The sequence below is a fragment of the Ambystoma mexicanum genome, chromosome 10 (assembly GCF_040938575.1).
Source record: "Ambystoma mexicanum isolate Mex_15411 chromosome 10, UKY_AmexF1_1, whole genome shotgun sequence".
Taxonomy (NCBI): Eukaryota; Metazoa; Chordata; class Amphibia; order Caudata; family Ambystomatidae; genus Ambystoma; species Ambystoma mexicanum.
Genome location: NC_090932.1, coordinates 1,507,980,771 through 1,507,993,392, shown reverse-complemented (window position 1 = coordinate 1,507,993,392; position 12,622 = coordinate 1,507,980,771). Strand labels below are relative to the sequence as shown.

At 52.5% G+C, this 12,622-nt stretch overlaps 1 protein-coding gene across 4 annotated transcripts in view; it reads left to right on the top strand.

Annotated features, from left to right (window-relative positions):
- Nucleotides 1-12,622, top strand: part of SBNO1 (strawberry notch homolog 1) — a 2,127,865-nt gene that overhangs the window by 748,660 nt on the left and 1,366,583 nt on the right. For all 4 annotated transcript variants that reach the window (XM_069619669.1, XM_069619670.1, XM_069619667.1 and 1 more), the window contains one exon: nucleotides 9,580-9,762. In XM_069619669.1, coding sequence (XP_069475770.1) covers nucleotides 9,580-9,762 — 183 coding nt within the window. The remainder of the gene's footprint in view (nucleotides 1-9,579; nucleotides 9,763-12,622) is intronic.

Genomic DNA, 12,622 nt, shown 5'->3' with positions numbered 1-12,622 from the left:
ATGTAAGAGTAATTAATAGTTACTCACCGTAGTGACTAAAATTCTCTTTAGTCCACGGTCCCCTTTCCTCTATATGTCCCACCATCCTTCCACCTAATAATACTGTTGTCATTGGGCAATGCTGAATATTGTCAACGCGTCAATGGGGATTGGGGAGTGGCGCAGGTGGGCAGAGTCAGGCAAGCGCATGCTCCCAGGGCTGCGCCTCTATATTTAAGGGGGGGAAGATGATTTTTCTGGTGAAAAAGGTTCCGTCTCCCGTTCCTCGCAAGGGACGCCCATACAGTATGGAGTAAAGGGGACTATGGACTAAGAGTATGTCAGTCACTGCGGTGAGTAACTATTCATTTATTTATGTTTGATTGTCATCTGGGGGTTTTGTTGTTTGAGTAGTGTCCCCCCATTCTCTTGATGTGAAAGGGATGTTGGGAGTGATGGGTTTATATGTAGGTCTCGTTCTTGATAGTCTTTGTACTGATGCTTTCGTAGATGTGCAATTTCTTATTGTGGGACGTTATATTCAGTGGTGCTTGGAGTCTTTAAATTGCATCTCTGGTATCTACTGGGTTCCTTCTTGTAGTCCATTGTATTTCTAATCCAGTGGTTTTGTACATGGAGAGGTATCGTGCAATGTATGAGGATTCGAGTATCATTTTCGTTGGGTGGTTTTTCTTCAACGGGGGTCAACAGTGGGTTTAAGGTGTTGAGATTTGGTTGGTGGCTGCTGGCGTTTGGTGGTTGTCTGGTGTCCCCTTCCTTTCCTGTTCTCTTTTCTATTGTCTCTTTCTTGTAGTGGGGCCCTACTGTCATTTTTGGAGTGTCAGTATGCAGTCAGTTATGGTAGGCAGAATCTTTTTGTTTAGTCTGGGTGGATATGCAGTTGTACATAAGGAGGCCTGTATATGTGTTTGGTACACAGAGACTCTGTAAGGAAGCAGTGATCAAGCAGTTTAGCTATATGTAAGGAGAATTCATAGGAAGCGTGTGAGGCTTACATTCTAGTTGTTCAACTGTGTGCTATGTATGCCTATGTAGACAGTAAGGAGAAGAGGTTTCAGTGTTAGGTCTGTAGAGGGATGGTGCTATAAGTGGTTGGGCTATTGGCTGTGTGTAGAGATTTGCTGTGTGCATGCTATCATACCAATTTTGTTGCGAATTGTTCAAAGTATATGTTAGGTGAAAATGATAGTGCTGGCTTATCTAAGTGTTATGTCTGCGGATTGGTGTAGCATGAGGCAGTCTAGTCTTTTGTCAGGTCTATAGGCAACTATGATGAGGACAGTCAGTATGGCTGTGCTTGGAATGCGTAGTTCAAATGGAGAAGTCCAGCATGTGCTGGGTGTGTAGTCAGATTATGGTTTATGCTAGCAGTTCTAGTGAAAAAGCAGCCCAGCAGTGTGCTGAACACAGACAAATATAGTGTGTAGATAATTATAGTGAATAAAATGACGAGCAATGTGCTTGGTATGCAGACAATCATGGCGAGGAGCAGCCCAGTAATGACCTGGGTATGCAGACAAATTCTACTGAAGAACTACCCAGCAATGTGCTGGGTATGAGGTTGGTTATGGCAAGACACAGCCTAGCAATGTGCCGATTATGCAGACCATGCTGGTGTAAGAACAGTAGAGCAATCCTCCGGGTATATAGACAATTCTAGTGGAAAAGAAAAAAACTGTCCAGCAATGTGATTGTTCGAGCAAGGAACCACCCAGCAATGTGCTGGGTGTTTAAACCATTGTAGCGGAAAACAGTCCAGCAATATGCAGGGTGTGCGGACAGTTATAGAAAAAAAACTGTGCAGCAGTAGCAGTGCATGCTGGGTATGCAGACATTTCTAATGGAAAACCGTCCAGCAATGTGCTGGATTTGCAGATTGTGACAAACGGTCCAGCAATGTGCTCGGTATGCTTACAATCTTAGTCAAAAATAGCCCCAATGTAAGTGGTCTCTGCTATGTCCTTCTTGTGTCTATAGCTCTGGTGATACGTAGCCGAGCTGTGTGTATAGTTGTGGTGGAAGGCGGTATGGCTATTTGTCTGGTGAATGTATAGTTGAATTGATGGATGAGCTCTGCTGTTTGTTTGAGCTGCTTGTTATGGTAGAGAATGCGCAGTTATGTGCTTGGTATAATGAGTTATAACTAAGACAGTCAACTATGTGCTGGGCATGTGGAGGGCTGTAGTGGGGTAGTCCCGTTATGTCTTTAGTGTGTAAAGGGAATTAAGTTCTGTGGTGCATAGGAGGGTGCTTATTGTAAAACATTATTCTCCAGCATGGGGTCTGGCATGGATTCACATGCTCATGAATATTCCCCGTCGTCAGGCTGGGAATCCTCGGTAAAGAAAAAACCAGTATCAGTTTCGTTTCTGATCTGTCTTTCGTAGTAACAACCAATCACTGGTCTCTGCGTCATACTGACCACAGCCAATGACTGCCCTCTACCTAAGCACCGCCTCTGGCAGCCATCTTCAGATTTTTACCGCACGTTCATGTGTTGGGATCCTCGTGCTATTGCTCTCGAGCGTTAGTGCTATTTTTCGCGCTTTTCACAAAAAACTTCGATTCTTTCGGTCAAAAGAGCCTCAAGCTCCACCGATCCTACATCCGATCAACGGAGACCCGTGTCGGATTCATCTGTGCCCCTCAAGAGTGAAGATTTCGTCGAGCTACACTTCGGAGGACTCCAGAAGCTTCTCAGGCCCGGTCTCGGAGATGGCCCAGGAGAAGGGAAGCTCGACGCCCGGAAAGCTGTTCAGGGTCTGCCCTGGATGCCAGCTGCAGAACGTCTTCAAGGAGGACGAACACTCTTTCTGCCTTTACTGCCTTCATGAGGACAAGACGCACGTGGAGAAGGACTGTGCGTTTTGCGGCAACATGTCGGAACGGACCATGAAGGACCGCCATCAACGTCTCGCCAACTGGCTGGAGGGTAAGAGCCCGTCTGGCGAGAAGAAGAAGAAATCCGAGCGGTCTTCTAAGACCTTTGAGGGCGCCCCGGCGACGGGGGCCCAACATAAGGCCAAGCACCGCGAGTCCGCTGGCACCGGGAGCACCGAACGGTCGGGCTCTACGGGCGCCAGGCAGGGCGCACCCTCCCCGGCACCATCAACCACGAGCCAACGCTCTGGGTCGGGTAAGAGGAAGGCCGAGCACCCGGCGAAGCTCCTGGAGAGGCCCCGGTCGAGCTCTAAGGCAGAGGAGGAGCGTGGCAGTGCCCCCTCCCTCAAGGATAAGGCGGTGAGCGCACCTAAGGTGGTGAAGGCCTTGATCCATCCGACCAAGCCCTCTATCGAAACGGTCGCGGCGGCCCTGGCTCAGCCTGTGGTGGCTGCACCAGTGGTGGCGACCTCAGGGCCCAGAATCTCCCTGCCTCCTCGGAGGGAGTCTTCCTTTGTGCCCATCGATAGGACCCCCGTGAAACCCTCCGTGGGGAAGAAGAAGGGGGGGCAGGGCGTCGTCGTAGATTCGGCCTCAACCTCAGAAGAGGAGCTGATCGAGGTCTTAAGCCACGGCCTAGGCGTGGAAGAAGGCCAGCCCGTCGGAATGGACCCCGACGCAGGTGACGACGACGACATCGTCGAGGATACCGACGGGGCCCCTGCTCGCCCGTCGGATTCCCCTCTGCCAGCGCCGCAAGACAACTCGGCGGCCATTTTGTTGGCCATACAGTCCTTATGCTCCGAGATAAGGACGAGGCTACCGTTACCGACGGAGGAACCTCTCCCGTCGGGGGATCCAGAACCGGGACCTTCTGGTGTTCCCCCTACCAAGAAAAGAAGGATCCATCCGTCGCGCCCCTTCCAGCCCTCCTCCCCGTCCACCCGAGGGGATGATACGGGGACTGACACGGCAGCGACGGGTACGGACGACGAGGCATACGACGAGGATTTTCCGTCGTCGCCTCCCACCAGGGCTTCTCCGCCCGACGAGATCGGATCTTTCCACTCCATGATCTCCAGGGCTTCCGAGCTTTTCCAACTCTGCCCTGAGGAGAAGAAAAAGGAAGGCTTCCTTTATCAGCGGCGCGAGGCCAAGAGGAAGACGGTCCTCGCAGTGCCTCTGTTGGACGACATTTGGGATGAGGGCCTTTCCCTCCTCAAGAACCCTTCCACGACGCCAGCTAGAAGAGACCGGTACGAGAAAAAGTACCGGGTCCCGGACACGGCCCCCCTATGCCTCCGGGCGCAGCCTACCCCGGACTCCGTCGTCTCCGCGGCAGCCAGGAAGAAAGCGGGGGGGGTGCGGCCTCCACATCGACTTCCCCGCCGGACGGCGAGGGAAAGAAATTGGATGCTATGGGACGTAGAGTCATCTCGTCGGCAGCGACGACGATTAAAGCGGCCAACGCCTTGGCTATCGTGGCCCGCTACGACAGGGAGCTCTGGTACAAGATAGCTCCCCTGCTGGATTTTCTGCCAGGCGACAAGAGGGCGGAGGCCCTTGAGATCCTGCAGGAAGGTGAGGTGGCCTCGGACCACGCCATCACCGTGGCGACGGACATCGCCGACACTGGGTTCCGCCAGCTGGGCAACGGCGTTTGCCTTCGACGTCGTGGCTGGCTCAAAGCTACGGACTTCCGGCAGGACGTCCAGACCAGAGTCCTGGACATGCCCTTCGACGGGAACAACCTGTTTGGGAAGACAGTGGACGATTCCCTTCAGGCCATCAAGGCGGATACTGAGACGGCCCGGGCCCTTGGAGTCCTGCAACGACGGACGCCCTTTCGGAGCGGCGGAGGCAAGGGCGCCTCCAAAGGTTCCGGCGGCGGTTTCGCCTCCTACCGTCAAGCGGCCCGCTCGTCGTCGCAAGAGGCCTACAGAGGACGAGGCAAGTCTAGCGGACCCCGCCGTCGTCGCCAAGGAGGTCAAGGCGGCAAGGCCGCGTCCAAGCAGGATTGAACCGGCCGTGGGGTCGGGCCCCCACCGAAGCACCCCGGTGGGAGGCCGGCTGGCGGGCTTCGTCAGCGTGTGGGAGTCCATCTCCACCGACCGTTGGGTGCTGGACGCCCTGGCCCGGGGCCACGCGCTCGAGTTTCAAAGAAGGTGCCCGCGCGTCCCCCCCGTGGCCAGGAAAGAACTTCACATCCCTCAACTTCTCCTGGAGGTAAAGGCGATGCTCAGAAAGGGCGCCATCGAACTCGTCCCAAAGAGGCTTCGGGGCTCCGGAGTCTACTCGAGATACTTCCTCGTGAAGAAGAAGACGGGAGGATGGCGCCCCATCCTAGACCTGCGACGTCTGAACAAGTTCATCAAGGCGCAGAAGTTCCGGATGGTCACCCTCCAGCACGTCCTGGGTCAGCTGGAGGAAGGAGACTTCCTATCGTCGTTGGATTTGGAGGATGCCTACTTCCACATTCCCATCCTAAAGAGGCACCGAAAATTCCTCAGATTCGTGGTCCAAGGGCGTCATTACCAGTTCAAAGCCCTTCCCTTCGGACTACGGTCGGCACCCAGGGTATTCACCAAGTGCCTCGCACCGGTGGCGGCGCAGCTGCGCCGCGAGGGGATTCACGTCTACCCCTACCTGGACGACTGGCTCATCCGCGCCAAGACGAGGGAGCTCGCCGTGGTCCACACGGCAAGGACCGTCCAACTCCTCACGGACCTGGGATTCTCCGTGAACTACGCCGAATCCCACCTGGTGCCCGCGCAAGTCGCACTGTTTCTGGGAGCGAGGCTCGACACAGTGTCCCTTCTGGCCTCCCCGTCGGAGGAGAGGACCAGGACCATCTTGGGCAAGGTGCAACGGATGTTGGTGGCCGACGCGGCCAAAGTGAGGTCCATCAAGTCCCTCCTCGGGGTGATGTCTTCCTGCATCTACCTCATTCCCATGTGCAGGCTCCGGATGCGCCCGTTGCAAGAATTCCTGGATGCGCGCTGGATCCAGACGACGGGCAGCTTCGAGGAAAGGATCAAGCTCGACGAGAGTTTCCGACGAGCGATACGGTGGTGGGGCACCCGCGCGCATCTGACGGCGGGCATGGACTTCCAGACCCCAGCCCACCAGGAGACTGTGACCACGGATGCCTCCCTGGAAGGGTGGGGAGCGCACACCGAAAATCTGCACGCAAGGGGACTCTGGCTCCCGACGGAGAAGTCCCTGCATATCAACGTCCTGGAGCTCCGTGCAGTGTTTTGGGCCCTCAGGTCCTTCCTTCCGTCCCTCAAGGGCAAGGTGGTGAGGATCTTCACCGACAACACCACCACCATGTTTTACATCAGGAAACAGGGCGGAACCAGGTCCCCAGCGCTGTCCAAGGAGGCGCAGGACCTGTGGCATTGGGCCGTCGCCCAAGGGATTTTTCTGGTGCCGTTTCATCTGGCAGGGATAAAAAACACCATCGCCGACTCACTAAGCAGGGAGCTGCGCTCGTGCCACGAGTGGGAACTACGGCAGGATCTGGTGGATCGCCTCTTCCGACGGTGGGGCACACCCCAGATCGACCTGTTCGCGACGGCGACGAACACCAAGTGCCGGAGGTTCGCCAGCAGGTTTCCCCAGACGAGGAGCATGGGCGATGCTTTCTCGTTCCCCTGGGAGGGCCTGTTCCTCTACGCGTTCCCTCCCTTGCCTCTGCTAATCCGGCTCGTCAACCAGCTCAAGAGGTCACGGTGCAGGATGATCCTCGTCGCACCTGCGTGGCCGAGGCAGATATGGTTCCCGGACCTTCTGGACTTGTCAGCGTCCCCGCCGATCAAGCTGCCGGCGGACGCGGATCTACTCTCCAGGGAAGGAGGCGCCATCCTCCACCACGACCCGAAGTCGCTGAACTTGCAGGCCTGGCTCCTGCAGCGCTAGAGTTTGGAGGATACGACATACCGGCCGATTGCAGAGAGGTTCTTGCAAAGGCCAGGGCGTCCTCGACTCTTAAATGCTACGGACACAAATGGAAGAGGTTCTCTGTCTGGTGCCACGCACAGAAGATTAACCCTCTACGGATTACGGCTCCCCAAGTACTGCCGTACCTGCTGACGCTGGCCAAAGCTAGTCTGGCACACGCGTCCATCAAGATTCATCTTGCTGCGATCTCCCGATACACCAGAACCACGGGGCGGACGTCCTTGTGGTCTCATCGTCTGGTGAAAGAGTTCATGAAGGGACTGTTCAGATCGTTCCCGCCGGTGAAGGCTCCGGCCCCGGTGTGGGAGCTCAACGTGGTGCTGACCAAGCTCATGGGACCTCCGTTCGAGCCTCTGCACTCGGCCCCGTTGAAGTTTCTATCGTGGAAAACAGCTTTTCTTGTGGCCATCACCTCCGCACGACGAGTGGGAGAGATCCAGGCCCTTTCCTGCAAGGCCCCGTACTTGACTTTCCACGACACGAGGGTAGTGCTCAGGACGCACCCCTCCTTCATGCCCAAGGTACCGTCGGACTTCCATCTCAACGAACCCTTGGTGTTACCTGTGTTCTTCCCGTCGCCTTCATCGCCGGCTGAGAGGACTTTGCACTCGCTGGATGTAGCTAGAGCGCTGAAGTTCTACGTGGACCGCACGAAGGGTTTTCGGAAGACGTCCCAACTCTTTGTGAACTTTGGACCTGTCAATCAGGGGAAGGCTCTCTCGAAGGCTTCCATCTCCAGATGGCTCTCCGGCTGTATCATGTGCTGTCACCGGTTGGCAAACCGACCGCTGCCTGGCCGTCCGAGAGCCCATTCCACCAGAGCGATCGCAGCTACCACGGCGTTCCTATCTAGTGTGCCCCTGCTGGACATATGCAGGGCTGCTACGTGGAGGTCGACGCACACCTTCACGAAATTCTACTGCGTCGACCGGGATTCCAGGGAGGAGTCCAGGGTCGGCCAAGCAGTGCTGCGCAACCTGTTCGCCTGAGGTGAGCCTGGTGAGGAGGTAAGATGCTTAATGTTGAGTTGATGTGATGCTTAATGTTGAGCCTTTGCCACCTCCCGTGGTTGTGCATGTGTGTACTGCTATGTATTCTTTATTCATGAGCATGTGAATCCATGCCAGACCCCATGCTGGAGAAGGAACAAGTTACTTACCTGTAACTGTTGTTCTCCAGCATGGGTCTGGCATGGATTCACATGCGAACCCTCCCGCCTACCCCTCTGCGGCTCTTCACTTGGTCATACTGCCACTTCACGTGCTTCCAAATCTGAAGATGGCTGCCAGAGGCGGTGCTTAGGTAGAGGGCAGTCATTGGCTGTGGTCAGTATGACGCAGAGACCAGTGATTGGTTGTTACTACGAAAGACAGATCAGAAACGAAACTGATACTGGTTTTTTCTTTACCGAGGATTCCCAGCCTGACAACGGGGAATATTCATGAGCATGTGAATCCATGCCAGACCCATGCTGGAGAACAACAGTTACAGGTAAGTAACTTGTTCCCTCCTTGCAGCGCTTTGGGAGCAGATAGCTTTGGTACAAGAGTGGTGCAGTTTGTGTAGCAGACGAGGTCTGTTCGCTTTAGAGAGTATGCACAATGATGTAGTGCTTTCATGTTAATGTTAAAGGACATTTGTACCGCACACTATCACCACCGGAGTGGTCCCCTGGTGCTCTGGCGGCTCTGACAGAGGAAGGGAGGGCGAGTTAGTGGAGGAAGCTGGAAAAGTGCAAACAAGCAGTGATGTGCTGTTGGCGGCCTCAGCCCGGTGGGTCCGTTGGCTGGGCCTGGGGTGTTTGCGGCCGGTAGTCGTCGTGTACTGTTGTGTGAGTCTGTGTGTTTTTTGTTTTGTTGTTGCAATGTAGTGAAGTTGGTGCGGTTTGTTGTGCTGTAGGTTTGTGGTTGTGTTTGGTTTGGAGTTTGAGAGGTGTGTGCAGAGGGGGAAATTGTTAGTGGAATTGGTTAGTTTGTATTTCTATCTTGAATTGAGGTGCTGGGTTTGCGTATCTCCCCAGATGGGGTGTGGGTGCATGTCTGCCCCTCTGTCCTGATCTGGGCTTGTCTGGTATTCACGGTCCCTTTCACATCTGGCCTCCACTTCCATCAACTTCCTTCATAACCCATATGGCCGGTGTAACTGCTAATGTCCCCAGCTCAGTTAGTGTGGTGATTGCTGATATTTAGACAATTCTATAACATTGTGGTACCTGGTAGCAACTATGGGGTGATTGAGGATATTGGGTGGGCTGTGTTGCTTTTGTGTGGTACGTGTTGGGAGTTAAGATGTGTGTCTTGTATGTTCCATCACTTTAGAGGTTTTGGCTCTATGTGGGGTGCTGCTAGGTAGCTTGGTTTAAATTGGTGTGATATGCTTAGTTGTGTTCCCTTGCTGGTAGCTAGTAGTGTATAGCGGTATCGTTTAGTGACAATCAGTGTCCAGCTGAAAACAGAAATAAATTCACATTCCTAATCTGGAAGTTAAAAGTTGTGACAAAGCCAATTTAAGAGCAGGCAGTGATTTGGGGAATGATCATTTTATATGCACTATAGAATATGCTTTAGTTCATTTAATCATAACAAACTATTTTCAACTTTGTTCTCTAGCACTACTTGGTTATTTCATGGGTCCATGTTCCCGTATAAACTGCCTATTTGATCATCCATAATGAGAAACCTGCATGTTTGTGTTAACCGATGTCAATGCTTTTCAGTCACATTGTTTTCTTTTCAGTGGGTCTTGGCCAGAGAGAAATTCCAACAAGCAGCTGATCTAATTGATGCAGAACAAAGAATGAAGAAGTCAATGTGGGGCCAGTTTTGGTCAGCCCACCAAAGGTTTTTCAAGTATCTTTGCATAGCATCTAAAGTTAAACGTGTGGTGCAACTAGCACGAGAGGAAATAAAAAATGGAAAAGTAAGATAAACTTGTTTTCTACACTGAAACTTGTAGTAAATGTTTTTTGCTTAAAATATAAAGGATGTTATTTGCCATTTACAATTAATGTTGTGTCCCCCTTTTTTTAAAATTTATATCGCCTATTTTACATTTTGCAAATTTTTTGGAAAGGATCCTAAAACTCCATCTGTACTCATGTTCTCGTGAATTTTCAGTCAACTTCTGCAGTATTGTCAGGATTTTTTGTTGTATACAGTTGGATGTTTATTAGCTTTTCAATCATAAGAAGAATGGTAAGAAAGTTATCATACAGTAGTTGCTTGTGTGGAATCCTGAAGTCAAATTGTGGGAATTATTTTAATAAGAAAAATATTGCTTCTATGCAGTTTTGTCTGTCTGTGCACGATCGTCCTATTGCTACAAACATTTATACAAAAGTAATACAAGACTGGGTCGGGCATGGGCCAAAGCTGCCACAGCAATGGCACCTGTATTTACTTGCTCAACTATGTTTCCCAATGAAGATTCTAACTGATCTGACCACCAAGGTACATAGTGATTGGAATGTTTAAAGACACATGCTATTCATGACCAAAGATTCTTGTCTCCACCTGAATTTGTGTTTATTATCTTTAACAATTCTCATAGTTTGTGTATATTCAATTCTCCAGAATTGGATCATTCATGGATTCACATGGGGACATAGGGTATAAATAGGCCCCCCTCCCCCACGGCTTGCCTTCAGATTTCAACCGTCTCCAAAGTGTTGGGATCACCTCGTGCTCGTTGTGATTTCTGCACGTGTTGGTGTGATTGGTGGCAATATCTTCAGGAAAATCGGTATTCCAGCCCAGTGCGACTTGCAGGCTGAGGAAAGTGCATGAGGGGGACGGACATATGGACTGCCTCTATTGCCTCTACCCCCATCACTCGGCCGAGTCTTGTGAGATCTGTAAGGGGTTTTCACAGAAGACGCTTAAGGACCGCAATCGGCGGTTGGTGTGTTGGCTGAATGAGGGTAAATACCCTCCCTCAGAGGTGGGGTCGGTGCGTAGCTTGGCATCGGAAAGGCCGGTTCATGCGGCGGATCATCGCCGGTCAGCAACAGCTGAGCCTCCAGCTAAAAAGTCTCGGCTTGTCCCAGGGGAGGTTGGTAAGAGTGGTCGCTCCTCTTTGAGTAAACACCTGTCGAAAGGGGCGTCTTTGTCCAAGCATGGTCGGTTGGACCAGTCACCATGTTCTGGAAGTAGACCCGAGAAGTCAGCGTCTCAGGTGAAGGCCAAGAAAGACTCGGTAGTCGAAACGCTCCTCTTCAGGGGACCATCGCAAGTCCAGCTCTAGTAGAGAATCGTCTAAACATCGGTCCAGTGGTGCCAAGCAGGAGGGATCGCCTGAAATATCTACACCGCAGGTTGCGGTTCCTACAACGTAATCATCGACAAGAGTACTATCGTCAACAGTCCCTTTGTCAACTCGGATACCGTCATCGACGGAGGTGTCTTCGGCTCCGGTAGGAGAAAGGGACCCGATATTGTCCTCCAAGATGGATACAGGCAACTTGCTATCGACTAAGGAGGTGTGGCAGCCTTCTGCCTCTTGTCTACCAGACACTTTTCTACAGCAAGAGACTGCATCAGAAGCGGAGGACGATGGGGATCCAGTGGTGGATCTGTTGGCCCTGGGCCTGCAGTGTGTTGGTCCATCGATGTCGATGGGTGTGGGGGCTGGTCCATCCGGTTACCCTCTGGTGAACCCGCAGGCGATGTTATCACTCCAGGTTGCAATCTCTGTTGGGCCAACTGGATTCCAGATTGCCTCCTCGGAACGTAGCTCTGATGGGGCCTACCGTCGACGCTGTATGTGTTCCTCCGCATTTGACGGCTTCGGCTGAATTGCCAGCACCCCTGCAGGTGAACGAAGATCGTCCACGTTCCCATCCTGAGGAGGGTGAGCTGCCGGATTCGGAACCGGACAATGTGCCTAGGGAGACCATGTGTCATGATGCCTACCCCCAGGCATCTGGACCCAGCCCAGCAGCCTCGGGAGCAGGCATCCAGACATTTTTTGAAGCCTCGGCTGGGGGCTATCTGGGTTTAGTCCGGGCGCCTTGGGCACCAGGCTCATAGACATTACGTACCTCCTGCAGACCATGCTGCAAATGAATCAAAGCCCACGTGAGGCCTGGATGGGACTATATTATTACAGGGACTATTTTTTATTCGGGTGTCGTTCTGGGGAACTTCTTAGCTGGGACTACTTTGCAGGCTATTTAAACCACGCCCGAACAGCAGCCCATGCTTCGCGTTATTCTGCACTTCAGCAGCGTGACGCTCACTGTGCCTGTAGCATCCAGTCCTCTGCCACGCCCGCCTCGAACCTGGACACCATCCTAGAAGAAAGAGAAATAAGAACAAGAATTTACCCTTTAATCTTAATCTGTTCCCGAATTCGCTGCACTTCAGAATTGGAAAAGACACGATAGAAATAAAAGCATTGCATCGCTAGCAGGCGCGCCGCGCCATACTTACCAGTCTGCATCTCCCCGGTTCAGCGATGCAGCCATCATTTCATCACGGCATCCGTGGAACCTGGAAGGGACAAAGAGAACAAGGTGAGCCGGGTGCTAACAAAGACAATCAAAGCAACCCTATTATACTCACCAGAGTTACTGCTCCCCTAGGCATCTTTCATCTGCGTTCCACCTCTTTAACGCCACACCTGTGGGAGGAAAGAACACTTGTTAAAGACATTTATTTCGCTTTTACCGGACAACGCTGGGTGATAGACTCTTACCCAGGCGCAACCTGCAGCACTTCAGGTGAACTCTTCTCGGATTAAGCTGCAATACAAAAGAGATAAAAACGAGTGAATAACAGAC